Here is a 27568-nt window from a genome sequence, read left to right as displayed (position 1 = left end):
GGGGCCTCAACGGCCTCTGGTTCCACCGACGAGTGCAAGGCGACTATTCACCTTTCCTGGGAAGCAGGTGATTCCCTCGCCGGAGAGAACCTGTCCTGCCGAGGCCATAAAGGCAAGTGAGCCCGGACGGCTGAGTGCCAGGCTCAGCTAAACATATGCAAAACATTTTTTAAACACATTTAAATAACTTATTCGGCCTCTTGCCGGAAGTGGGTGAGAGGCTGAATGCGCCAGCAATCTGGGGTGCCGGTAAGATAGTGAGAACTGGGCGAGAACCTGATTTCTCAGCTCTCGCACAATTTCACCAGCTGGCTCCACTCATCAATGGGCGGGGCAAGCCAGTAAAATCGTGGCCGAAGACTTTGGAAAATTGGATAAATATTCAAAAGAGAAAAAAATATAGGTCTATGGTGAAAGGGCAGGGAATAAGTGAATTATAGCATTGATAAGACAGGATGAATGGTCTTCTGTGCAGTAAGAGGTCAGATGCTACTGAATGGACCAGATGCAAACTGGCTGGTTAGACCGTGAAAAACAATGAAAATTATTGAAACTGTCACGGATTAACTGCTTATCATTAATAAATCCCTTAAAGTCCTCATTCCAACAGATAAGCAGTTCCTTGACAATGTGCTAAAGCAGTGTCACTGCACACACAGATCAGCTTCACTCATACGATGCATCAGGACTCAGTCGATGAGATTAAAATGGTGCAGCAGTGTTTTACTCTCAGCGATTGACACAGTGCAATGTAAGCACTCTGACAACAGGCAACGCTCCCCATTAGTCACTCATTAAAGGAGCTATTCATGTTGCAACACACCTAATCTTACTCGACTTTACCTGCACCTTTTCGTTGGTTGTGACGTTCAACCCAGCCACAAGAGGGAAAACAATCTCCGAGGAAGTCTCAAAGGCAGGCCTGAGATAAGGAGGACAGTAGGTGCACTGTAAATTTAGCGTACCACTGGTTTCTCCGATACTGCAAAACATGCAGGGATTTTCCATTCCTTCCCCTCCCATCCAGCCCCACCCCTAACGCTGCAGATTACAAGCGGTTGCTACATCTGATTGTTAAATTGTCTTATTTTTCCGTGATTGCTCCAGTGGCTCAAAAACAAAAGTAAGGTGGGCACGGTGGTGGCATAGTGGTTAGCACTGCTGTCTCACTGCGCCAGGGACCCAGGTTCAATTCCTGGCTTGGGTCACCATTTGTGCGGATTCTGCATGTTCTCCCCATGTCTGCCTGGGTTTCCTCCACGTGCTCTGGTTTTGTCCCACAGTCTGAAAGATGTGCTACTTTGGTGTATTGGCCGTGCTAAATTCTCCCTCAGTGTACTTGAATAGGCATCGGAGTGTGGCGACTAGGGGATTTTCACAGGAACTTCATTGCAGTGTTAATATAAGCCTACTTGTGACACTAATAAATGAACTTTAAACTTAAATTTAACCTACCCAAACCTTCCCAGCCCTGGAACCCAGAGCAATCTGCTCCAGAGATCAGTGGACCTTGATCATCTCTTCCTTCTGCAGTTCCAGCAGTGGCCACTGACATTCATGGCGCTGATGGGGCTGATGAAGCTACCAGGCAATATCATTGGCCAGCAGCTCCAGTGGTGGGGTGGGGAGGTGGGGGGGATTCCTCCCCAGTGAGAGGCGGATGTCCCACTTGGCGGAAGTCCCCTGTCTGTCCAACTCGCGGTCGCGGGGCAGATGTGGCGTGGAGCATGTAGATTCAAAGTCAACATGATTTCCAGTAGGGAGGGATGGGTTTTTTTTGTGTGTGTGCGTGTGTGTGTACGCACGTGCACGCGCCACCCAATCCCTCCCACCTTCCATATTATTCTGCTTTTATCTCTACTTTCACCTCACCACATTACGTCTGGATGAGACGTTAAGCTGTCAAGGGGCTCAGCCCTATCAAAGGAACGGAGGAACGGCATTAATTTAAACATGAACAGAGATCTCCCCGATGTCCTGATCAATATTTGACTCTCAGCTAACCTCACAACAAAAAGCTCTGACGAAGGGTCATCTAGACTCCAAATGTTGGCTCTTTTCTCTCACCACAGATGTTGTAAAACCTGCTGAGATTTTCCAGCATTTTCTGTTTTTGCTTTCATTACATAAAAAAGTCTTAGGAGACGATCTGACTAAAAAAATTCCCGGTACCAAATGAGCGTGAAAACAGGAGAGAATCGCACCTATTATTTGCTCCCAGATGCAATTGTGTGGCAATTCGAACATAAAGGTCCCAAATGTGATTCTCGCCAGTAGGGGAAGTGAGCGGTCCCTATTCACACTGAGAAGCCGGCTGCCGAGATGAATTACGCTATTGCACGTCTGCCCCGATCTCTCAGAGTACTGCGTACACAAGAGAGCTGGCACCATCCCCAATCCCCTGGACATTGCACCCACCCCGACACTGATCAACACCTAGACATCACTCCTCCCCGTAGGCCCCACCCTTTCCAGTGCCTGGGTGCCAAACTGGCAGTGCCAGGGTCCCTAGCTGGCAATGCCAGGTTGGCTCTGCCCAAGGGGTACTGTCAGACTTCAATGGCCTTCAGTCTTATTGGTGGGGTTGGTACTTGGTCCTCACCGGTGAAGACCTCCACCGGTAAGATCATTAAGACAAGTGAGCTCAGACAATTCCTTCTTGGGACACGCTAATAAGGTTTAAATAAGGTTAGCAATACTTAAATCAGTCTTGCACCTGGCAAAACGAGGTCAGTAACCTCACAAGAGGCGAGAAGTCAGGCAGGACATGCCAGTAAAGTCATCACTTAGTTGGAGTGGTTTGAGTGCCCTGACTGGAGAAGGTAGACATGAAATATTCATCTGGCTACAATAATCTATGTGGAAAGATGCACGTGTACGGACACTGGCTGAGGAAAACACTGCTGTTGACTCAGGCATTCTCCAGTTCCCTCCAGCCCTCACTCTCCTGATTAAGATTGAGCGTTTGAGAGAACCTCTCGTGGTTGGACGGTCATGGTCTGCATTGAGCCAGCACTTTCAGGAGACAAAGTGAAAGCGCTGAAGAGTGGGAGGGACAGGGTCAATGTTCCCATTACCTGTTGGCAGATCACACATTTCTGGAAACTACTGTAAAGTCCAGCAAAACAGGTGGGGCAGTGGCACAGTGGTTAGCACTGCTGCCTCACAGCGCCAGAGACCTGGGTTCGATTCCCAGCTTGGCTCACTGTGTGGAGTTTGCATGTTCTCCCCGTGTCTGCATGGGTTTCCTTCTGGGTGTTCCAGCTTCCTCCCACAGTCTGAAGATATGCGGGTTAGTTGGATTGGCCATGCTAAATTGCTCCTTAGTGTCAGAAAGATTAACAGGGTAAATACGCGGGGTTGCGGGGACAGGACCTGGATGGGATTGTAGTCGGTGCAGACTCGACGGGCTGAATGGCCTCCTTCTGCACTGCAGGGATTCTTATGAAAATGAACCAGCAGACAGGCCCGATCGTGCCCAGGGGTAAAGGGCATCTCGGATTGTTTACTAATGCTCCGATTAGTGTCTGATGGTAAATGCTGACGCTGTCTCTCATCTCAGATCAAACCACAATTCATTTTCTTCTCCCACTTTGTTCACATTTTAAAACGGACAACAGCCCCTTTGTCCCTGAACAATGCGAGGATTAAAGAAGAGAAGGAAAATTTACAGAAGGAATCTGTGCTAATTCTTTGTGGACAAAGACACCGTTGAAGGAACTGCAGCACCGAGCAGTGTTGGGATGCAATGTTTTACGCCTCCTTGCACCCACGCACAGCGGATGTTCCTGATTGTGTTCCTGATTCTCTGGCCGCCCCAGAAGCGTTTGAGGATGCAGAATGTGAGTAAATGTCATGCGGCTCCTTGCTGGCGTCCGACTTTGAACCCACGAGCGGAGTGGCCACACTGGAGGCGAGGCTGTGTGACATTCAGAGCGTGTAAAGAGCAGTCTCCCGCCCACTTACCCTCCCTCCTGCATCGGAGCCTGAATCAGTGTTCGGATGTTGGCCCTGGCACCCATATCGACCCGCCTCTTGGTGTGAAAGATTGTTTAGGGCACATTCGGAATTTTTCTTTAAGTTGGTGACTTAATCTGTCCTGAAGGAAAGCAAACTGAGCTCTAAAATAGAATCATAGAATCCCTACACTGCAGAAGGAGGCCATTCAGCCCATCAAGTCTGCACAATCCCACCCAGGCCCTATCCCATAATCCCATGCATTTACCATGCTAGTCCCCCTGACATTAAGGGGGGCATCTAGAAGCTTTTGGTTATCTAGGCTCTCTATCGTGCAGAAGGAGGCCATTCAGCCCATCACATCTGCACTGATCACAATCCCACCCAGGCCCTATCCCCATAATCCCATGCATTTAACATGCTAGTCTCCCTAACATTAAGAGGGTCATCTAGAAGCTTTTGGTTATCTAGAATTCCTAGTGTACAGAGAGACCATTCAGCCCATCGAGTCTGCACTGACCACAATCCCAATGCCTGTAGCCCCATGCATTTATCCTGCTAATCCCCTGACGCTAAGTGGCAACTTAGCATGGCCAATCCTCCTAGCCCCCGCACACCTTTGGACTGTGGGAGGAAACCGGAACGCACAGAGAAAACCGGGGAGGACGTGCGAACTCCACACAGACAGTGACCCAAGCTGGGAATCGAACCCGGGTCCCTGGCGCTGTGAGGCAGCAGTGTTAACCTCTGTGCCATCGTGCCGTCCAAGGAACTTCTCAGAAGCCGGTGTGCCCTCACCAGATTCCCTTTATTTACAAACTCTAATCCACAGATACACAGTCAGGATCCGGGTGCTGGTGGACCTGACACTCCCACATTTATATAAAGGTGAGACTCCCTGCTTGTGCAGGCAGTTGTCACCTCAATCAAGGAGCTCGTACTCCAAGAGGCCTACTTCCTCCAAGAGGCCACTTTCCTTTACTGGGCTGCTAGTTCAGGACCCACATTGCACAGCACTTTCATATGGAGGGGGTGCAGGCAAACAACAGGAACCATCTACTAGGCCCTGGCTTTTCCTTGACTGGACACGACACATTGAAACTTTCAGGTCAATAACCTTTCATTAGAGCAGCCAGTGACCCGAAACATTGCCTCGGTTACTCTCTGAACAGAAGCTGTCTGACCTGCTGAGTATTTCCAGCACTTTGTCTTTTTAGCGCAGATTTTCAGCGTTCAGAGTACTTTGCTTTTTGAAAAAAATGACGCAATAGTTTTGAGGAGCTCCTTAAAGAAGGAAGGGGTGGGGGGTTGGTGTAGAGGGGCTTAAGGAGGGAATTCCAGAGCCTCAAAGCATCTAGTTAACTGAATGCACCACTGCCAATGGTGGAGAAATGAAAATCAGGAATTAGCAACAGGATCTGCACCTCAAGTGCTATAGGGCTATGGGCAACGTGCAGGAAGATAGCACTAGAAAAAGCATCTGGGTGTCTTTGGATCGACATAGACAAGATGGGCCAAATGGCCCCCTTCTGTGCTGTATCATTTCTGTGGCACTGTGTCAGAATTTGGATGTGTGCAGCTGTCTCAGAGAATGGTTGGGCTGGTGGAGATTACAGAGAAGAGGCAAGGGTGAAGTCATGAGGGGATCTGAGAACAAGATCAAGAGTTTTAATATCAGAGTGTTGCTGATGACCTGGGAGTCGATGTAGGTCAGCTAACGCAGGGATGATGGGTGAACCCAAACAGGGAGTTGGAGAGAAGGGGAATGGAGGGGCAACTGCAGGGAGGGGAATCCCAAGTAATTCAAAATGTGATGCCAAAAAGCTGCAGAATAGTAGCTTCAGAGAGGGGGTGTAGGGAGGGTCACAGAGACAGCAGCATCAAGTCAAGCAGATCCAACATGGCAACTGAAGATAATGGTGAACTAGAGTAGACTAGGGTTGAAGGAGAAGAGTGGACAATTGTATGCACCGGGGCCTGAATTTTAGTGTACACATGTTCATTTTTAATTACAGTAAGAAGTCTCACAACACCAGATTAAAGTCCAACAGGTTTATTTTGTAGCAAATGCCACGAGCTTTCGGAACTGGCTGTTCCATCGTCAGGTGGGTGGGAGTTTGAAACAGCCAGTTCCGAAAGCTGGTGGCGTTTGCTACAAATAAACCTGTTGGACTTTAACCCTGGTGTTGTGAGATTTCTTACTGTGTTTACCCTAGCCCAATGCCGGCATCGCCTCATCATTTTCAATTATGCAGAGATCAAATTTTTTAAATTCTTTCATGCAATGTGGGTGTCGCTGGCTGGACCAGCAATCATTGCCCATCTATATTTGCCCTTGAACTGAGTGACTTGCTGGGTCATTTCAGAGGGCAGTAGAGAGTCAACCACCATGGTGGAGTCTCGTGTAGGCCAGATGAGGTAAGGACGGGGCCGATTCCCTTCCTTAAAGGACATCAGGGAGCCAGATGGAATTTTACAACAATCAACGATGGTTGTCATGGTCACCCTTACTGAGAGTAGCTTTCAATTCCAGATTTTATTCATTTAATTTAAATTCCACCAGCTGCCGTGGGGAGGATTTGAACCCATATCTCCATTAGCCTGGGCCTCTGAATTACTGATGTAGTCTCACTACCACTAAGCCCCTGCAATAAACTTGGAGGTGACTCGAGCTCCAACAAGAAAAGGTATATCAAACTAACATTATATACAGACAAGACAAGGGTCTGAGAGGACAGGCCTATTCCCTTCTCCTCCCTGCCTCCAACTGAGGACCCTCCCTGTCCCAAGACACGCGCGCCTCATTCCTAATTGGTCCATCTTCCCGTGGCCTGCTCCATAGGGCTTGAACACAAGGATCACCCCTTAAAGCAGCCACGTTACCACAGCCACAATCTTCCCCCAAACTATATGATGGAGTCTGAGAGCAGGACTTTCTGGTCGCGCTCCGTGTCCGTGTCCCGCCCTCTACGATTCCCGTGGCCAACGGGATGGGAAAATTCCACCCTGATATTGAGGGGAACTTATTTTTAATGATAAAATTAAATTAGTGCGGATGCTGGAATCTGAAACCAGAAGAGAAAATACTGGAAAGTCTCAGCAGGTCTGGCAGCATCTGTGAGGAGAGAAACAAGCTGACGTTTCAAGTCCAGACGACTCTTTGTCAAAGCTTTAACAAAGGGTCATTTAGACTTGAAACTTCAGTTCTTTTCTCTCCTTACAGATGCTGCCAGACCTGCTGAGATTTCCCAGTATTTTCTCTTTTGGTTATTTTTAACGATTGTTGCTTTGAGCATTAGGGAAGTTAAAGTATTAGTCACAAGTAAGGCTTACATTAACACTGCAATGAAGTTACTGCAAAATTCTCCTAGTCCCCATACTCCAGCGCCTGTTTGGGTCATTGCACCTAACCAGTATATCCTTCATACTGTGGGAGGAAATCAGAGCACCCAGAGGAAACCCACGCAGACACAGGGAGAACGTGCAAACTCCACACAGGCAGTAACCCAAATTGGGAATCGAACCCAGGTCCCTGCCGTTCTGAGGCAGCATTGCTAACCACTGTGCCACCCCGTATACATTAGTACATGGGGGGAGAGGCTTATTTTTGGCGTTCGGAGGTCTGATTTCTAGTGTACAAGAGTTTGATATCTTACATGTGGACACATACAGTTTGGTACAATGCATGATTTTCTCTTTAACGTATGCAGATTTAATTAATTTAGGTAACTGTATCAGTCAGAAACGCAGTATTGCAGCAATCACACAAATCACAACCTGGTGACACTTGGGATAATGTAGAATGCTTCTTCAAAGGAAAATGTTAATTAGAAATAAGAATGATTATGTTTGGACATGGTGCTAGTTCTGAATTCTGCCTGTCCTGGAGCAATTTAACCACACAAATCTCTTTATTTAAAACCAGGAGCCTCTATCCTCCCCTCTGTTCCTCCCTCCTCCCACTCACTCCATTATACCGAATTGCATAACACACAGCCTTTACAAACATCACACAGTGAAAATGACGCAAGGCACTTCACAGGGGCATCATGAAAAATAAACATTGCCACCAAGCCATTGAAGAAAACAGGAGAACAGATAATAAAAGACGTAGTCAATGAGGTTTCAAGGACGTTTGTATCGGGAGCAGAGAAGGAGGGAGGGGCAGAGAGTTTGAGGGAGAGAATTCCAGAGCTTAGGGTGGCACGTTGGCACAGTGGTTAGCAATGCTGCCTCACAGCGCCAGGGACTCAGGTTCAATTCCGGCCTTGGCTTACTGACTGTGTGGAGTTTGCACGTTTCCCCCTCCCCTGTGTGGGTTCCCTCCGGATGCTCCGGTTTCCTCCCACATTCCAAAAACACGTGCGGGTTAGGTTGATTGGCCAAGCTAAACTACCTCTTGGTGTTAGGCTGGGGGAGAAAAAAAACTAGATGGAGGGGGAAAAATGTTAAAGGGGATACTAGGGGGGGGCTTCTTCACACAGAGAGTGGTGGGAGTGTGGAATGAGCTGCTGGATGAAGTGGTAAATGCGGGCTCACTTTTAACAGTTAAGAAAAACTTGGATGGGTACATGGATGAGAGGGGCGTGGGGGGATATGGTCCAGGTGCAGGTCAGTGGGACTAGGCAGAAAAATGGTTCGGCACAGCCAAGAAGGGTCAAAAGGCCGGTTTCTGTGCTGTAATGTTCTATGGTTCTAGGGGGATTAGTAGGATAAATATGTGGGGTTACAGGGATGGAGCCTGGGTGGGATCAATGATGGGCTGAATGGCCTCGTTCTGCACTGTGGGGATTCCATTCTACGACCTTGAAGCCTTACTAGCTGCCAATGGTGGAGCGGTTAAAATCAATGATGAACAAGAGGTCAGAATCGGAGGAGTGAAACGGTTCCAGAGGGTTGGAGGGCTGGACAGGGTTAGAGAAATAAGGATTGGTGAAAGAACATAAGAACATAAGAAATAGGAGCAGGAGTAGGCCACCCAGCCCTTCGAGCCTGCCCCGCCATTCAATAAGATCATGGCTGATCTGTCGTGGCTCAGTTCCACTTTCCCGCCCTCTCCCCATAACCCTTAATCCCCTCTCTTATCAAAAACCCATCAACCCGCGGCTTAAAAATATTTAGCGAGGCAGCCTCCACCACTTCAACGGGCAGAGAATTCCAGAGATTCACCACCCTTTGAGTGAAGAAGTTCCTCCTCAACTCCGTTCTAAACCGCCCTCCCCTTTATCTTGAGGCTGTGCCCCCTAGTCCTACTGTCTTTTTTGAGCGGGAAGAGTCTCTCCACCTCTATCCTATCCATCCCAGTCATCATCTTATATGTCTCAATGAGATCTCCCCTCATTCTTCTAAACTCTAACGAGTACAAGCCTAGTTTATTCAGCCTCTCCTCATAGCTCAACCCCCTCAACTCCGGTATCAGCCGAGTAAACCTCCTCTGCACTCCCTCCAAGGCCAAAATATCTTTGCGCAGGTGCGGCGCCCAAAATTGCACACAGTACTCCAGCTGCGGCCTCACCAATGCCCTATACAGCTGCAGCAAGACCTCCCTACTTTTATATTCAATCCCCCTCGCTATGAAGGCCAGCATCCCATTCGCCTTCCTGACCACCTGCTGCACCTGCAAGCTGGGTTTTTGCGACTCATGCACAAGGACCCTGAGGTCCCTCTGCACCGTCGCCTGCTGCAGTTTTTCGCCACGTAAGTAATAGTCCTTCCTACCATTATTCCTACCAAAGTGGACCACCTCACACTTGCCAACATTAAATTCCATTTGCCATTTCCTGGCCCATTCGCCCAGCCTATCTAGATCCTTCTGCAGACTCTCCACACCCTCCGTACAATTTGCCGTTCCCCCAATCTTGGTGTCATCAGCAAATTTCGACACCCTACACTCGGTTCCCTCCTCCAGATCATCTATATAAATGGTAAAAAGCTGAGGCCCCAGCACCGACCCCTGGGGCACCCCACTAGTCACCATCCGCCAATCCGAATAGCACCCGTTGACCCCCACTCTCTGCCTCCTATTTGACAACCAATCCTCTATCCACGCTAACACCCTACCCCCAACTCCATGTCCCTCGACCTTCTGCAATAACCTCTTGTGAGGTACTTTGTCAAACGCCTTCTGAAAATCCAGAAAGACCACATCCACCGGCTCTCCTCCATCCACATCCTCATAGAACTCCAGTAAATTTGTCAGACACGACTTCCCTTTAATGAAACCGTGCTGAGTCCGCTCTATCAAGCAATTCCCTTCAAGATGCCTCACAATTTCCTCCTTAATGACGGATTCTAACATTTTACCTACCACAGACGTTAAACTAACCGGCCTATAATTCCCCGCCTTTTGCCTGGCACCCTTCTTAAACAACGGCGTAACATTAGCCGTTTTCCAATCCTCCGGCACTTCCCCTGAATCCAGCGACGTCTGGAAAATAACTACCAAGGCATCCACTATAACCTCCGCCATTTCTTTCAGAACCCTCGGATGCATTCCATCCGGTCCTGGGGACTTGTCCACAATCAGCCCCCTCCAGTCTGTCGAGCACCGCCTCTCTAGTAACAGTAATGTCATTAAGACCCTCCAGTCCTACCACCTTTCCATCACTAACACCCCAAGGACTCAAAATCAAGGGTAGGAATTTTAAAAATTAACGCTTTCAATCAAACTTCCAACTTAGATCATAGAATCTACAATACAGAAGGCCATTCAGCCCCTAAACTTGTGCGATGACTCCCAGCCGATAACCCAACACAAGGTTATGTGGTGGACCAGGAGATGAAATGTCCGGACTACTTGAATGTCAAATTCTATAAGTGACTGGATATCAGAAAGCCGCACATCCAGCTGTTTCCAGGTAACACCCTATCCAGCTGTTTCCAGGTAACACCCTATCCAGCTGTTTCCAGGTAACACCCTATCCAGCTGTTTCAAGCGCCCAGACTCTGCGAGACCAATTAAAAAACACTCGCTCACAGTTTAAACGGTAAACTAGCTGAGAAACACTCTCACAGATAATCGAGATTTCACTGCGCTCGATGGGTGTTGATTAAGAAAGAAATCGAAATTGCAGAACATCCAAGTTGCAGCAGATGGAAGAATGGGGATATTCTCAAGGACCATTCGCGGAAACCAAAAAAAGCCGGGCTGCATTTAAAACCTCACAGAAGATCCAGCTTCTCCAGAACTCTGTTAACAATATGATGGTATTTAACTAAGAGCAGCGACACAAAGCAGAGTAGCATCACCGCAAGCTCGCATTTACTCTCACGGGATGGATCGCTGCTCTTAATGACAACTTATCTAAGCTCGCTCTTCAACTTATAAGAACATAAGAAATAGGAGCAGGAGTAGGCCATCTAGCCCTTCGAGCCTGCCCCGCCATTCAATAAGATCATGGCTGATCTGAAGTCGATCAGTTCCACTTTCCTGCTTTCTCCCCATGACCCTTAATTCCCTTGTCTATCAGAAACCAATCTACCTGTGACTTAAACATATTCAACGAGGTGGCCTCCACCACTTCAATGGGCAGAGAATTCCAGAGACTCACTACCCTTTGAGTGAGGAAGTTCCTCCTCAATTCTGTTCTAAACTGCATGCCCCCAGCCCGCCCCTTATTTTGAGGCTGTGCCCTCTAGTTCTGGTTTCCTTTCTAAGTGGAAAGAATATCTCTACCTCTACCCTATCTAGCCCCTTCATTATCTTGTAAGTCTCTATAAGATCCCCCCTTAGCCTTCTAAACTTAAGGGGAAAAATGCTAGGATTTTGTTAAGCAAGAACATTAAGGAGTATGGAAGCAAAGTGGGTGAGTGGGGTTGAGATACAGACTAGCCACGACACGATGGAACAGGCAGGGTTGAGTAGCCAAATCCCTTTTTAAAAGTTAAAGTTTATTTATTTGTCGCAAGTAGGGCTGACATTAACACTGCAGTGAAGTTACCGTGAAATTCCTCTAGCTGCCACACTTCAGCATCTGTTCAGGTCAATGCATCTAACCAGCACGTCTTTCAGACTGGGGGGAAACCAGAGAAAACCCATGCAGACACAGAGAGAATGTGCAAACTCCACACACTGACCCAAGCGGGGAATCGAATCCAGGTCCCTGGCCAATCACTGTTCCACCCACATAATAAAAAGTCTGACAACACCACGTTTAAGTCCAACCGATTTATTTGATAGTAAACTCACTAGCTTTCGAGGTTTCCCTCTTCTTCACCTTTTTCTTCAAATTCCACCAAGTCCTTGCCCCACTCTATCTCTGGAACCTCCTCCAGCTCCACACTCGAGCAAGAGATAGCTACACTTCGCTAATTATGTACTCCTGAGAATCCCTAATATTAACTGCTCCATCAGAGGTAGCCCTGTCTTCAGTTGCCTAGGTCCCAAGCTCTGAAAATCCCTCCCTACACTCTTAGCCTCTCCGCCATACCTTTCTCCTTTAAGACACCCCTTTAAAACGTGCCTCTTTGATCAAATGTTTGTAAAATTGCCGAAAAGCTCCTGATATGACTTGGGCCATATTTCGTTTTGTAACGCACCTGTGAAATGCCTTGAGAGCTTTTATTACATTAAAGGTGCTATATAAATGTTAGTTGTTACCGTTGTGATCTAGAAGTACAAAAGAACAAGTTAGCCCAGAGTATGATCACATGTCTCTGTGGTTGGATCAATGGTGATATGAGAAGAAGCTTATCACTTTATAAGTAGCCTCTGGCATGATCGGGTAATTGTAAGATAAGGTTACTTTTCTTATTAAAGTCATACAGTGCTTTGATTTCTTCTGGATACTCAGGGCCGGATCTTCCTCTGGGCTAGAGAAAACCTGAGCTGTGTATTTTTATGGCTCACAAATAGGAAATATGGAGGAAACCTGCATTTCCTCAACCCAAAAGACTAAGGATGGCACGGTGGCACAGTGGTTAGCACTGCTGCCTCACAGCGCCAGGGACCTGGATTCGATTCCCAGCTTGGGTCGCTGTCTGTGCAGAGTTTGTATGCTCTTCCCATGTCTGTGTGGGTTTCCTCCAGGTGCTCCAGTTTCCTTCCACAGTCCAAAAAATGTAGGTGGAATGGCCATGATAACAATAAAGTTTAAAATTTATTTATTAGCGTCACAAGTAGGCTTACACTGACATTGCAATGAAGTTACTGTGAAAATCCCTGAGTCGCCACACTCCAGCACCTGTTTGGGTACACTGAGGGAGAATTAAACATGGCCAATACATCTAACCAGCACCTCTTTCAGACTGTGGGAGGAAACTGGAGCATCCGGAAGAAACCCACACGGATACAGAGGGAACATGCAAACTCTGCACAACAGTGACCTAAGCTGGGAATCGAACTGGGGTTGAATATGCAGGGTTAGGGGATAGGGCAGAGGGGAGTGCTTGGACAGGATGCTCTTTCGGAGAGTTGGTGCAGACTCATTGGTCAGATGGCCTCTTCCTGCACCTTAGGGATTTTACGGTTCTAAGTGTTGCCATTCATTGGAGCAGAGACAGTGACCTAATTGAGATGTTCAAGATGATGAGGGACATGGACAGGGTGGATGGGGAGCAGCTGTTGCCCTTAGTTGAAGGGTCAGTTTTGAGCAGACACAAGGTGAGGCGTGGCAGGTTTAGGGAGGATTTGAGGAAATACCTTTTTACCCAGAGGGTGGTGATGGTCTGTAGTGCACTGCCTGGGAAAGTAGTGGAGGTGGGATGCCCCACATCCTTTAAAAAGTACCTGGATGAAGACTGGGCACACCATAACATTCAAGGTTATGGGCTGGCAAGTGGGATTAGGTGGGCAGGTCAGGGCATTTCATGTGCCAGTGCAGACTCGATGGGCTGAAGGGCCTCTTCTGCACTGTAGGATTCTGTGATTCATTCACGCACCCCAAACTTAGGCAAATATTTGGCCCCCATTCTTTTACCTTTGACCTCAGATATTATCCCAAATACCTAATCGTGGCTTGTGCCAAAATGAGGCTACTTGCATTGTGAGGGTAGGTCTGTGAGTTCTGTGAATTACAGCTGAACACATCTGCTAGATTTAACAGAATTCATCTGACGGCATACATCAAAAAGGACGAGATCGGCTAATAAAAGAACAGGCTGCAAGGGAAATGCTTTCATCTTTGCTGCTATTCTGAGATCATTCATATATTTCCTGGTTTATTTCGCCCCTTTTTATTCTCTTTAAAGAGGCACCATGATTCAGCAGCACTGCTGCAGGGTGTGGAGGTTTCAGAGATCCATTTCTGGGTGAGCTGGAGACACAGGCCTGGAACACTGATCTGCAGTGACTTACTGAACTCAGCTGTGCAGGTCAGGGGAAGAAATTCTCCCTGGTCACAGAAGCAAAACAACGCATGTTGGATGAATCATAGAATCCCTACAGTACAAAAGGAGGCCATTCGGCCCATCGAGCTTGCACTGACAACAATCCCACCCTATTCCCATTACCCTACCCTACTAATTCCCCCCCACCAAAACCAATGTCAACTTATCATGACCAATCAACTTGACCCACACATCTTTAGACTGTGGGAGGACACCGGAGCATCTGGAGGAAACCCATCCAGACATGGGGAGAATGTGCAAACTCTGCACAGACAGTGTCCCAAGCTGGGAATCGAACCTGGGTCCCTGGCACTGTGAGACAGCAGTGCTAACATTCCGCCGCCTGTTCGGGCACACTGAGGGAGAATTTAGCATGGCTGATGCACCTAACCGGTACGTCTTTTAGACTATGGGAAGAAACCGGAGCACCTGGAGGAAACCCACGCAGGTACGGGGAGAATGTGCAGACTCCACACAAACAGTGACCCAAGCTGGGAATTGAACCTGAGTCCCTGACGCTACGGTGCAGAAGGAGGCTATATTCAGCTCATCAAGCCTGCACAGACAACAATCCCACCCAAACCCTATCCCGTATCCCCTCGCATTTACCTTGCTAATCCCCCTGACACTGAGGGGCAATTTAATATGGCCAATCCACCCTAACCTACACATCTTTGGTTTGTACCGCTACACAGAGGCAATACGAAGCACGGGCACTCACACTGCATCTCCACAATCATCCAGTCAACATAAAATGCTTTGTCTCGTGGAATTAACCCACCTTCTTGCTGCCAAAGAGATGCTATCCCATCAGCAACCCAGCTCACAGTTAAACAGTCTCAACCTCGTGGGCAGCTGGGCTTCAGTGGGCAATACTCTCAACTCAGAACCAGAAAGTCTCCGGTTCGAGTCCTGCTCTTGAGCGTATGATCCAGGCTGACGTTCCAATCTAGTACCGAGAGAGTGCTGCACTGTCAAAGCTGGTGTCTCTCAGATGAGACATTAAGCCAAAGTCAGGCAGTTGTTAAAAAAAAATCCCATGGCAACTATTTTGTTAAAATATTGGGGTGGTTCTCCCCAGTGTTCCGGCAAACATTTATTCTTCAACCGGCACCTAAAAACAAATGATCTGACAATTTATTTCTTTGCAACTTAGGAAATCTTACTGTGCATTTACCATGGTGGCACAGTGGTTAGCAGTGCTGCCTCACAGCGCTGGGGACCTTGGTTCGATTCCTGGCTTGGGTCACTGTCTATGTGGAGTTTGCATATTCTCCCTGTGTTTGCGTGGGTTTCCTCCGGGTCCTCCAGTTTCCTCCCACAGTCCAGAGATGTGTGGGTTAGGTGAATTGGCCGTGCTAAAATGGCCCCTTGGTGTCTAGGGTCTAGCTAGGGTAAATGCATGGGTTAAGAGGATAGGATCTGGATGGGATTGTAGTCAGTGCAGACTCGATGGACTGAATGGCCTCCTTCTGCACTGTAGGGACTCTATGATTCTATTCCTCTATTATTCCAGTGACTAAACTAGAAGTATTTCATTAGATAGAAAATTCTTTGGAACATCTGAGCTTGTGAACAGCAAATGATAAATAACATAAATATTTCTAATGACATTTATCGTACTATCAAGCCATGGTAGGTGTAAATGCCAAATTTGCAACTGTCCTGATATTTCAGTTGGGTATACATTGAAGGTAGCTGAAGCATACAAGGCACAATGCCATATTCAATCCCTTGTCCATGGCTGGAGCATTTGAGCTCTAAGGAAAGACTAGCTAGGCTTGGATTGTTTGCTTTAGTCATGATATGGAAATGCCAGCACTGGACTGGGATAAGTACAGTAAGAAGTCTCACAACACCAGGTTAAAGTCCAACAGGTTTATTTGGGTTGTAAACGCCACCAGCTTTCAGGGCTCTGCCTCCTTTGTCAGATAAGTGGCTCCACTCACCTGACAAAGGGGCAGGGCCCCGAAAGCTAGTGGCATTGGCTACCAAATAAACTTGTTTTCTTTAGAGCAGAGAAGGCTAAAGGGGAGACATGATTGAGGTGTATAAGGTTATGAGGGGTATGGACAGGGTGAGAAGGGAGCAGCTGTTCCCATTGGTTGAGGGGTCAATCCCGAGGGGGCACAATTTAGGGTAAGGGGCAAGAGATTCAGAGGGGATTTGAGAAAAAAAAATGTCTTCACTCAGAGTGTGGTGGGAATCTGGACAGCGCTGTCTGGGAAGATAGTGGAGGCCAGAAACCTTACAACCTTTAAAAAAATATTTGGGTGAGCACATTATAAGATTCAAAGATATGGGGCAAGTGCAGGAAAGTAGGAATAGCACCGACTTTAGTGATAGTTATTGTCGCAATGTGCCAAAGAATCTTTTCTAGTTGAATGCCTTTATGCATTTATTGTTAAGAATGGATTAACTGGACTTTCCACTTTGGACCTAATTGTGTGATAATTGTTTAATAGTACTCACCGGGATATATTAAAGTTAAAGTTTATTTATTAGTGTCACAAGTAGGCTTACATTAACACTGCAATAAAGTTACAGTGAAAATTCCCTAGTCACCATACTCCGGTGCCTGTTCAGGTACACAGAGGGAGAATTTATCACAGCCAATGCACCCTAACCAGCACGTCTTTCAGCACGTGGGAGGAAACCGGAGCACCCGGAGGAAATCCACACAGACACAGGGAGAACATGCAGACTCCACACAGACACTGACTCAATCCAGGAATCAAACCTGGGTCTCTGGCACCATGAGGCTGCAGTGCTAATCCACTGCGCCACCATGATTTTTTTCAAAACAGTTGCCGTGGGATTTCTTTACAACTGCCTGACTTTGTCTTAATGCGTCATCTGAGAGACAGCACCTTTGACAGTACAGCACTCTCTCAGTACTAGATTGGAACATCTGCCTGGGTCATGTGCTCAAGAGCAGGACTTGAACCTGAGACTTTCTGGCTCTGAGGTGACAGCATTGCCCACTGAAGCCCAGCTGCCCACTAGGTTGTGAGTCTTTAGCTATGAGCTGGGTTGCTGATGGGTGAGGATCCCTTTGCCAACAGGGTACAAGAAGGTGGGCCACCATGCCAACCTTATATAAAGGGGTTACAGGTGGCACTGGCTGTTGGATGTATATATGGAGTTGAATCAGAAAATAAAGTGAGTTTGTGAAGAAACTGGACTTGCATCATCTTTCATACTGGATTGCAACTGAGAGGCGTAACATTTACTCAGAGAGTGGTTGGGGTGTGGAACGCACTGCCTGCTGTGATAGTGGAGTCGGACACTTTAGGAACTTTCAAGTGGTTATTGTACAGGCACATGGAGCACACCAGAATGATAGGGAGTGCGATAGCTTGATCTTGGGTTTGGGCATAGCTCGAGGGCCGAAGGGCCTGTACTGTGCTGTACTGTTCTGTGTTCTATCTTTGATTCTATGCTGCGTGGCACGGTGGCGCAATGGTTAGCACTGCTGCCTCACAGCACCAGGCACCTGGGTTCAATCTTCAATTCCAGCCTCGGGTCACTGACTGTGTGGAGTTGGCACATTCTCCTCGTGTCTGCGTGGGTTTCCTCCAGATGCTCTGGATTCCTCCCACAGTCCAAAGATGCGCGGCTTAGGTGGATTGGACATCCTAAATTCAGGGGAAAGCAGGGTAAATGAGGGTTACAGGAATAGGGCCTGGGTGGAATTGTGGTCTGTACAGACTTGATGGGCTGAATGGCCTCCTTCTGTACTGCAGGGATTCTACGATTCTGTTGAACTGATCTAAATCAGATTGTCAGTGTGAGCATTACAGCTGACTGCTCCTGAACAGTATGCAGCCAATCATGACGGAAATATATATATATATAAAATATATATATATAGAGATAGATGCAAGATGTCATAAAAGCTTTCTGTAAAACTAATCTTCAGCCTGGCCGAGAACAACTAACTTAGAACAGAAGTGAAAGTGTACTTGGCTTTTATGATGATAATAGCTTCTTGTGCGAAAGATTCTGTTACCAACGAGTAGAAGTGTTTCTATAGATGTTTCCCTTACGGAGGCTGGACTCAACAGGGAATTGCAAAAGTTTTCTGTTTCTACAACTGGGACTGCATGATTTATTTTTCTGGTAGGTCAAGTGAATAAAGGAGTGCTCCATTACCTGATGTAATGCTGTAAGTCCGTCTTCATTGCACAGATCTGGATTCACATTGTTCTTCAGTAAGAGTCTCACTGCAATAAAAACAGGACAATTACTCACAGAACATGCGTCTACTTCAAGGCTAACTTTCCCCTACTTAAAAAAAAAGGGAGAATACACACAGAACGAGGCAGCTCGGAGAGAAAAAAAAAATCCAGCTCTATCACGTCATGCCAAACGTCTGGAGAACCTATCCAACAATTTCCACCATTCTGTATTTCCCCTCAGCCCTGTAAAGTATTATCTTTCAAGTATTTATCCAGCTTCCTTTTGAAGGATACTAGCAAAACGCTTTCCATTCCTCTCTCTCAGACAGAATTTTCCCACCCTGTCTGCCATGGGAATCGTGGCAGGTGGGACAGAAAACTTGGCGGACCATGTAAAGATCCATTGATCTGGAATAGGAATTACTGGTCTTGGGGTGCACGCAGCTGGAAAACCTCACCCCGCCTTTGGGATCACTGTGTCAACAATGACTGTGTTTTCTCTCACTGGGGGGATCTTTCCCGGGAATCGTAGCGGACAGAGGGCAGACTATGCAAAGGTCCTTTGACCTTGAGCGGTTTTTCCGATTTTGGGGTGAGCGTGGCCGGAAAATCCTGCCATTGTTCTTTTGCTAATTACCCTAAATCAATACCAATTCTTTGCCCACTGGAAACAGTTCCTCCTCTTTAACTCTGTCAAAGCCATGCATGATTTTGGACACTTCTATTCAAAGTCCCCTTAGCCTTGTCTGCTCTCAGGAGAACAATCGTAGAATTACAGTATCCTGCAGTGCAGAAGTAGACCATTTGGCCCATCAAACCTATGCCAACCATAATCCCACCCCAGCCCTACCCCTATAGCTCTATACATTTACCCTAGCTAGTGCCCCTGACACTTGGGGAAATTTAGCATGGCCAATCCACCTAACTGGCTTATCTCTGGACAGCAGGAGGAAACCAGAGCACCCGGAGGAAACCCATACAGACACGGGGAGAAAGTGCAGACTCCGCACAGACAGTGACCCAAGCCGGGAATCGAACTGGGTCTCCAGCACTGTGAGGCAGCAGTGCTAACCACCGTGCCACCGTGCTGCCCCTCAGCTTCTCCTGGCTTCCCACGTAACTTTTATTTTCTGGTTGCATGCACACCTTTGGGAGGAAGCTGGAGCACCAGAGGAAACTCACACAGATGTGGGGAGAACATGCAGATTCCGCACAGATGGTTACCCAAGGCCAGAATTGAACCCTGGTCCCTGACACTGTAAGGCAGCAGTGCTAACCACCGTGCCACCTTATTACTCTAATTTGATGCAGGATCAGAAGCAAGAACAGCTCAACCTCAATCTTTATGCTGATCCATGAGCCCACCTTCCTCTAGCTTGACTTTTTGAAGATTCCTGATTTTTAAAATACAGTTGACAAATTCACTGGACACTCGATAACTGAGAAAAGACAACAGACACTCTCCCTTAGAACCGCACACAAGAAATGGACCTTTAATGATGTTTTGACTTGTGGGAGAGTCTAAGAACCAGATGTCATCAACATAACGTCATCACTATGAAATCCAACAATGAGTGCAAGAGACATTTCCTTTATGTAAAAAAAATCCTGAGGCGCTTTGCAAATAAACAAAGTAAGGGTTTATAACAACTCCAATTGCCTAAAGCAGCCCCTGAAAAAAATTCATTTCAGGTTATTACTAAGGATTACTTTCTTTCACTCAATACCGGTAAAATATTGAATCCCAATGATTTAAATCATATTTCATAGCAGTTACCACACAGGACCAGGACCGCAAGAAACTACAAAGGGTTGTGAATGAAGCCCAGTCCATCACGCAAACCAGCCTCCCATCCATTGACTCCGTCTACACATCCCGCTGCCTCGGCAAAGCAGCCAGCGTAATTAAGGACCCCACGCACCCCGGACATTCTCTCTTCCACCTTCTTCCATTGGGAAAAAGTTACAAATGTCTGAGATCAGGTACCAACTGACTCAAGAACAGCTTCTTCCCTGCTACTTTTGAATGGACCTATTTTATATTAATTTGATCTTTCTCTACACTCTAGCTATGACTGTTACACTACATTCTGCACCCCCTCCTTTCCTTCTTCACTACGTACTCTATGAACGATATGCTTTGTCTGTGTAGTGCGCAAGAAACAATACTTTTCACTGTATCCCTATACATGTGATTATAATAAATCAAATCAAATCAAGAACAGTCTACCCATCTGGCCTGTGCTGGCATTTATGCTTCACATGAACATCCTCCCACCAGTCTCGCATTATCAGCATTTTCTTTGTTCCCTTTCTCTTTTGTGTGTTTGGGAAATGGTAATGTCGCTGTTCTAATGATCCACAGGCCCAGGCTCTGAGAACACGGTATCTGGTGAAATTGAAATCCCGATAATAAATCTGGAATTAAAAGCTAGTCGCAGGAAAATATCACTGATTGCTGTAAGAAGCCATTTCGCTCAGTAATGTCTGATGGGGAAGGAAATCTGCTGTCCTTACCTGGTCTGGCCTACATGTGACCTCGGAACCACAGCAATGTGACTGACTCTCAAATACCCTCTGAAATGCTGAGCACAGTACTGAGTTCAAGGGCAATTAGGGACGGGCAATAAGTGCTGACCTTGCCACTGATGCCCACATCCCATGAAAGAATAAAAATGTAGTTTTCTCTTCAATGCCTCAGTTATTCCAGGGAGCTGCAAATTGCATATTCTAACCACTGTCTGCATGAAGAACATTCTCCTGAAGACTCTATTTGGTTTATTAGTGACTATCTTATATTCGTGTCCCTTAGTTTTGAACTTTCTAAGTAACGACAGTTCTTAGGAACAACCTTGAGTGATTTTGTCAACAAGTGGCAAAATGAAAGATCAGAATCACAAGTTTTCTTTTTTCAAATGGGTCAGGATGGCAGAGTGGTGGAAGTTGCTGTGTTCGGGTCACAGTCTCCTCTGGAAGCGTGGGTTCAAATCCCACTCCTGGCATTGATTTTTGCACCGTGCTGGCATGGCCCAGTGGTCTAAGGCACTGCATTAAGGCTCTGTGGAGGCGTGGGTTCAAACCTCACTGCTGTTCGAATTGATTTCAGTTTTGAGGCAGCATGTTGGCACAATGGTTCGCGCTGCTACCTTACAGCGCCAGGGACCCGGGTTCAATTCCGGCCTCGGTACACTGTTGGTGTGGGGTGTGCGTGCGTGGGTTTACTCTGGGTGCTCCGGTTTCCTTGCACAGACCAAAAATGTGCGAGTTAGGTTGATTGGCCATGCTAAATTGACCCTTAGTGTTAAGGAGATTAGCAAGGTGAATATGTGTGATTATAGGAATAGGGCCTGGGTGGGACTGTGGTAAGTGCTGACTCGATGGCTCGAATGGCCTCCTTCAGCACTGTAGGGGTTCTATGATTCGATGAATCATTCTTCCTTTGAGTATTTCAGTCAGAGAAGTCAGTCCACATTGTTTAGAGATAATGGTCAGAATTTTACTGGCTCGTCCACCATGAGAATCAGAGCGAGCGAGGGGTGGAACCTGGGAAGGTCTGTTAACCTCGGGCAAGATTTTATGGTTTCAGACGAGCAAGCCAGGGTCCCCGGTGCTGTGAGGCAGTAATGCTAACCACTGAACAACCTTGTCGCCCTCCCAGAAAACTGTACTGAACTCTACAGACCCAAGAGGCCTATACTCAAAAACCAGTTCATGGTACTAATCGGGGCAGTACCAAACCAGTCTCAGCTCCCAGGATCACAGAGAGATGTAAAATCTGCCCAAGATCGCAAGGAACTACAAAAGGTCATGAATGTAGCCCAATCTACTCACGCAAACCAGCCTCCCATCCATTGACTCTGTCTACACTTCCCACTGCCTCGGCAAAGCAGCCAGCATAATTAAGGACCTCACGCACCCTGGATATTTTCTCTTCCACCTTCTTCCGTCAGGAAAAATACACAAAAGTCTGAGATCACATACCAACCGACTCAAGAACAGCTTCTTCCCTGCTGCTGTCAGACTCTTGAATGGACCTGCCTCGCATTAAGTTGATCTTTCGCTACACCCTAGCTATGACTATGACACTACATTCTGCAATCTCTCGTTTCTTTCTCTATATACGGTATGTTTTGTCTGTGTAGCACGCAAGAAATAATACTTTTCATTGTATGTTAATACATGTGACAATAATAAATCAAATCAAAATCAAAATCAAAATTGGGTTTTAGCCCTTGATTTTCTTCAATCAAGTCTCTTGCCCAACTTTGATTTCCATCACCATTGGATGGCCAGGCCTTCAGCTGCCTCAGCCCCAGGCATTGAAATTCCTTCAAGGCATTCTTTGCCTCTCCGTCTCCTTCTCCCCTATTTCTCCTTAAAACCTACCTCACCAGCTAGGTTTTCCGTCACCTATCTCAGTACTTCTTTGTGCGCTCATCGTTAAATTTTATCTCTTAATCTCATAGAAACCTTACAGTGCAGAAAGAGGCCATTCAGCCCATCGAGCCTGCACTGACGACAATCCCACCCAGGCCCTATCCCCGGAACCTGTTTTCTTTTGCGACATTAAAGATGCAATATAAATTCAAGATGTGGTTAAAGGCAAAATACTGCAGATGTTGGAATCTGAAACCAACACCGCAAATGCTGGAAAATCTCAGACTGCTGGAAATGCTGGCAAATGCTGGAAAATCTCAGGTCTGATAGCATCGGTGAAGAGAGAATAGAAACAACGTTTTGAGTCTCAATGACCCTTTCTCAAACAGTCGGTTCTATTCTCTCTCCACAGGTGCTGTCAAACCTGCTGAGTTTCTCCAGCATTTTCTGTCAATGAGTGATTGTTGCTTTCCAGTAGATGTTGCTGGAAAACTGCCAGTGCACAGATATTGGCACGGTGCTGCAGTGGTTAGCACTGCTGCCTCACGGCACCAGGGACCCGGGTTCGATTCCTGGCTTTGGTCACTGTCTGTGCAGAGTTTGCACGTTCTTCCCCGTGTCCGTGTGGGTTTCCTCCGGGTGCTCCAGTTTCTTCCCACAGTCCGGAAAGATGTGCTAGTTAGGTCATTAGCTGTGCTGTATTTTTCCTTAGTGTACCCAAACAGGTGCCAGAGTGCGGTGACTAGGGGATTTTCATTGTGGTAACTTCATTGCAGTGTTAATGTAAGCCTACTTAAACTAATAAATGAACTTAAAAAAATTCCCAGTCTGTCGTAATTACCTTCAGTGTCAATAGTCACTACCTGAGCCAGGTATTCTGTGAAATGACAGTCTTGCATGAATCAGCACCTTCAGAAGAAGCGAAGGAACCAGGAAGTGGTCAGAGGGTGAGGAGAATATAAGAAATGATATTTAAGTAGGAATGTTGATTTCAATCATGAAGGAAAACAAAGTAGAAACTGTTTGTGTCCCAACCTGAGTTACTGAAGCATCAGGAAATAACTTCTATGCATTAAGCGTAAGAAAAATACAGCCTTGTGTGATCACTACATCTCTCCAGTGACTAAGCTATTTCCGGCAGTCACACCCTTAACTTTATTAGTGTCACAAGTAGGCTCACAGTAACACCGCAATGAAGTTACTGTGAAAATCCCCTAGTCGCCACACTCTGGCGTCTGTTCGAATACAGTGAGGGAGAATTTAGCATGGCCAATGTACCTAGCCAGCAAGTCTTTCGGACTGTGGGAGGAAACTGGAGCATCCGGAGGAAACCCACGCTGACATGAGGGAGAATGTGCAAACTCTGCCCAAAGAGAGAGACCCAAACTGGGAGTCAAACCCAGCTCCCTGGTGCTGTGAGGCAGCAGCGTTAGCTCACTCTGCCAATGCACCGCCCAAATTTCTCCCCATACTTATGATTATGTAATTACTGTTATACTCGTGTAGCGCGGTGGCTAAACAACCAGTTGAGTCTGCATGTCCAGCAAATGCTAGTGACTGATGCGTGAATGAATCAGTTAAAACCACGATGGAACAGTTAAGCTACAAACGGAAACTCACCACCACAATCCCACCACAGGCCCGAACTTCAATTAATGTGAACCGACTCTTGCTGTTGTTCAGCTTAACCAGAGTTGCCATAAAGGGGAAAGATTTAGCTGGGACATCTTTAACTGCAAGTCAGCTTTCGGTCTTACAGCGGAAATAAACATGCTGAACGGTACAAAAACAGAAAATGCTGGAAAATCTCAGCAGGTCTGACAGCATCTGTGGCGAGAGAACAGAGCCAACCAACGTTCCGAGTCTGGATGGTCAGAGCTGACAAAGGGCACTGACATAATGGGGAAAAGTGCATCTTGTGCGGGAATGCGGCGGAGAACAGGAAGTGTGCCAAGATTCATTTCGGCTATCCCGGAAAAAAAAGCATCCTTTTATATATACAAATTTTAAAATGCCAGTCTGAAGTTGTCTGGCCGACTTCACTCCAGTTCCTGCTACATAATTGACTTCCAGTGGCTTTGAAAGCGACTGAGCAAACCACTCCAATATAAAACAAAACACGCACCAAAGGAAAAGGCAGTCCCTCCCTCCACCCCGCCAAAATCATAGAAGCCCCACAGTGCAGAAGGAGCTCATTTGGCCCACCAAGTCTGCACCGACTCTCCGACAGAGCACCTTACCCAGACTCTATCTCCATAACTCCACCTATTTATTGAGCCATAGACATTTACAGCATGGAAACAGGCCCTTTGGCCCAACTTGTCCACGCTGCCCAGTTTTTACCACAAAGCTAGTCCCAGTTGCCCGCATTTGGTCCTCGCTTATTTTCCTAACCGAAACATCTTGGGACACGAAGACCAGGGTGTTTCCAGCGGAATTTTCCCATCGAGCTGCTGTGGATGGAGATTTGGCTGGGCGCCAAACTCTCCGCCCTCGGTGTAGCAGGAGAATGGTGGGTAAGATCGCGCCCTAAGGGGCAATTTAGCATGGCCAATCCACCTAACTTGCAAATCCTTTGGGAGTGTGGGAGGAAACCGGAGCACCCGGAGGAAAGCCACGCAGGCAGGGGTGAAATCGTGCAAACTCCACACAAGCAGTGACCCGAGGCCGGAATTGAACCTGGTTCTCTGGCGCTGTGAGGCAGCAGTGCTAACCACCGTGCCGCCTCTGACCACCTTCTCCAGGCCAACTGCAATAGGCAGCCTTTCTGGTCTCATTGGATCGCAAGAAAGAACAATAAATCTGGAATCAAGACATGCAGTTCTGTTGTCAATTAGTGTCTTCTGAGAGAGGAAGCTGGATGACAGATGCTTAATGCCAGCAGCAATAGGGAAGAGGAGTATTGTTTTATTGAAATGTTGGCTTACAGAGATAATGTTACATTATTTTACATAAATGAAAATGTTCAAAGCTCCCTTACAACCAGCAGGCAAGCACGGTTCCAGGTTCTGTATTAAATAGGCAGATCTCAAACCAGGGAGCAATTGAGGCGACATAATTAGTTCCGCTGCTCTGGGCTGGGAAGAGAAAATGAAGTATTGATTGCTGATACTGCAAAGTGGACATTGGTTGAAGACAGGACTTGCCTGGCAATGATGTGCCCCACAGTTCAGCTCCGCGCTTGATGTCAGCGTAAGACTCGAATGAAGAATGGGTGGCCACTCGAGTGAGATAGGCAGCTGTGGGACAGAGTGCACGAGCATTTACGGATAATTACCATTTAGCAACCCTGATCGCTAATTGCCACTTAGCCTAACGAACATTGTCAAAACCACTGACCTAAATGTTGTCGGAGTGAGAGGCTCTTTGTGCGCCTGTGCCTCAGATGTGCGCTAATTCGCTTGGAGGGGGAGGGAAAAGGAGCGATATTTTTCCGCCTTCCCATAAATTGTCAACTGTGGCTACTGGCCTGGCTGATCATTAACTAAATAATCACCCAATTAAAATGAGCAATCAATGGCTGGTGTAACTGGAGCACCCAGGGTTATCTGACAATATGGCAGGCGCACTCATACACCAGTGCAGTGTCGTTCACATGCTGCATCTACACTCACTCTTCCCTGCGGCGATTCCAACTGCTAAACAACGAGGCGGAAAAATATATTCCTGATTAAAGTGAGAGGATCAAAGTACTCCATTTGTTCACCAATCTCTCTTGGGAACAAGGCAAGAAAATACTGTGGTTAATCGGTCGTGTGCAATCTCTCGCTATTAAAGCTCACGCGCGGTGCGTGCATCATGTATGTTGGAGCTCTGACACATGTACGCCGAAAACACCATACATGTCTCCAATAGAGTATTGGGCAAAAGCAGCGCCTGGTGTCACACATAGGTGTCCCCTGGTGAGAAGGGCACTCGCCATCAGATCCTACCGCCAAATACGGAGTCTCAGCCCCTCCGCACTCAAGGTGACGAGATTGTTGTCCATCTTATAGAAACATAGAAGATAGAAGGAGGAGATAATTTGGCCCTTCGAGCCTGCTCCGCCATCCATTACAGTCATGGCTGATCATCCAACTTGTCCTAATCCTGTTTTCTCCCCATAATCTGTGATCCCATTCATCCCAAGTGCTATATCCAGCCACCTCTTGAATACATTCAATGTTTTGGCATTAATTACTTCTTGTGGTAATGAATTTCACAGGCCCACTATTCTTTGGGTGAAGAAACGTCTCCTCACTTCCGTCCTAAATGGTCTACCCTGAATCCTTCCAGGAGAACTGTGACCTCCTGGTTCTGGACTCCCCCACCATTGGGATTCTCCTCCCTGCATCGACCCTGTCTAGTCCTGTTAGAATTTTATAAGTCTCCATGAGATTCCCCCATCATTCGTCTGAACTCCAGCGAAAACAATCCTAACCTCGTCAATCTCTCCTCATACATCAGTCCTGCCAGCCCTGGAATCAGCCTGGTAAACCTAAATCTCCTTCTAGAATGTGCCTTTGCAAAGTAGGTCTGGGAAGTGATGTAGTGGCCTTTGTGGAGATTCATCCCGAGCCTCTCCGTACGCAGGAATCAGTGCTCTACAGGCTGTTCCCAGGAGTACAAACACCAAGAAAAGCCTCAACCACTGCTGGAGGGCCATCGGTTGGGTGAAAGACACTCTTTGGTGTGCCCAAAACTTCACGGACTTCCAGTACAACAAGCTATAGTCCGCTGAGTGTTGC

At 47.1% G+C, this 27568-nt stretch overlaps 1 protein-coding gene across 4 annotated transcripts in view; it reads right to left on the bottom strand.

Moving 5' to 3' along the window:
* Positions 1-27568, bottom strand: part of ppp1r16b (protein phosphatase 1, regulatory subunit 16B) — a 163855-nt gene that overhangs the window by 43020 nt on the left and 93267 nt on the right. For all 4 annotated transcript variants that reach the window (XM_080204391.1, XM_080204392.1, XM_080204389.1 and 1 more), the window contains exon 3: positions 18439-18509. In XM_080204391.1, the coding sequence (XP_080060517.1) occupies positions 18439-18509 (71 nt within the window). The remainder of the gene's footprint in view (positions 1-18438; positions 18510-27568) is intronic.

Source organism: Carcharhinus amblyrhynchos, chromosome 16, assembly GCF_965287045.1.
Source record: "Carcharhinus amblyrhynchos chromosome 16, sCarAmb.v2.hapA, whole genome shotgun sequence".
In the NCBI taxonomy this organism is placed as follows: Eukaryota; Metazoa; Chordata; class Chondrichthyes; order Carcharhiniformes; family Carcharhinidae; genus Carcharhinus; species Carcharhinus amblyrhynchos.
The sequence above is the reverse complement of the archived record's forward strand: the minus strand, read 5'-3'. Positions and strand labels throughout refer to the sequence as shown.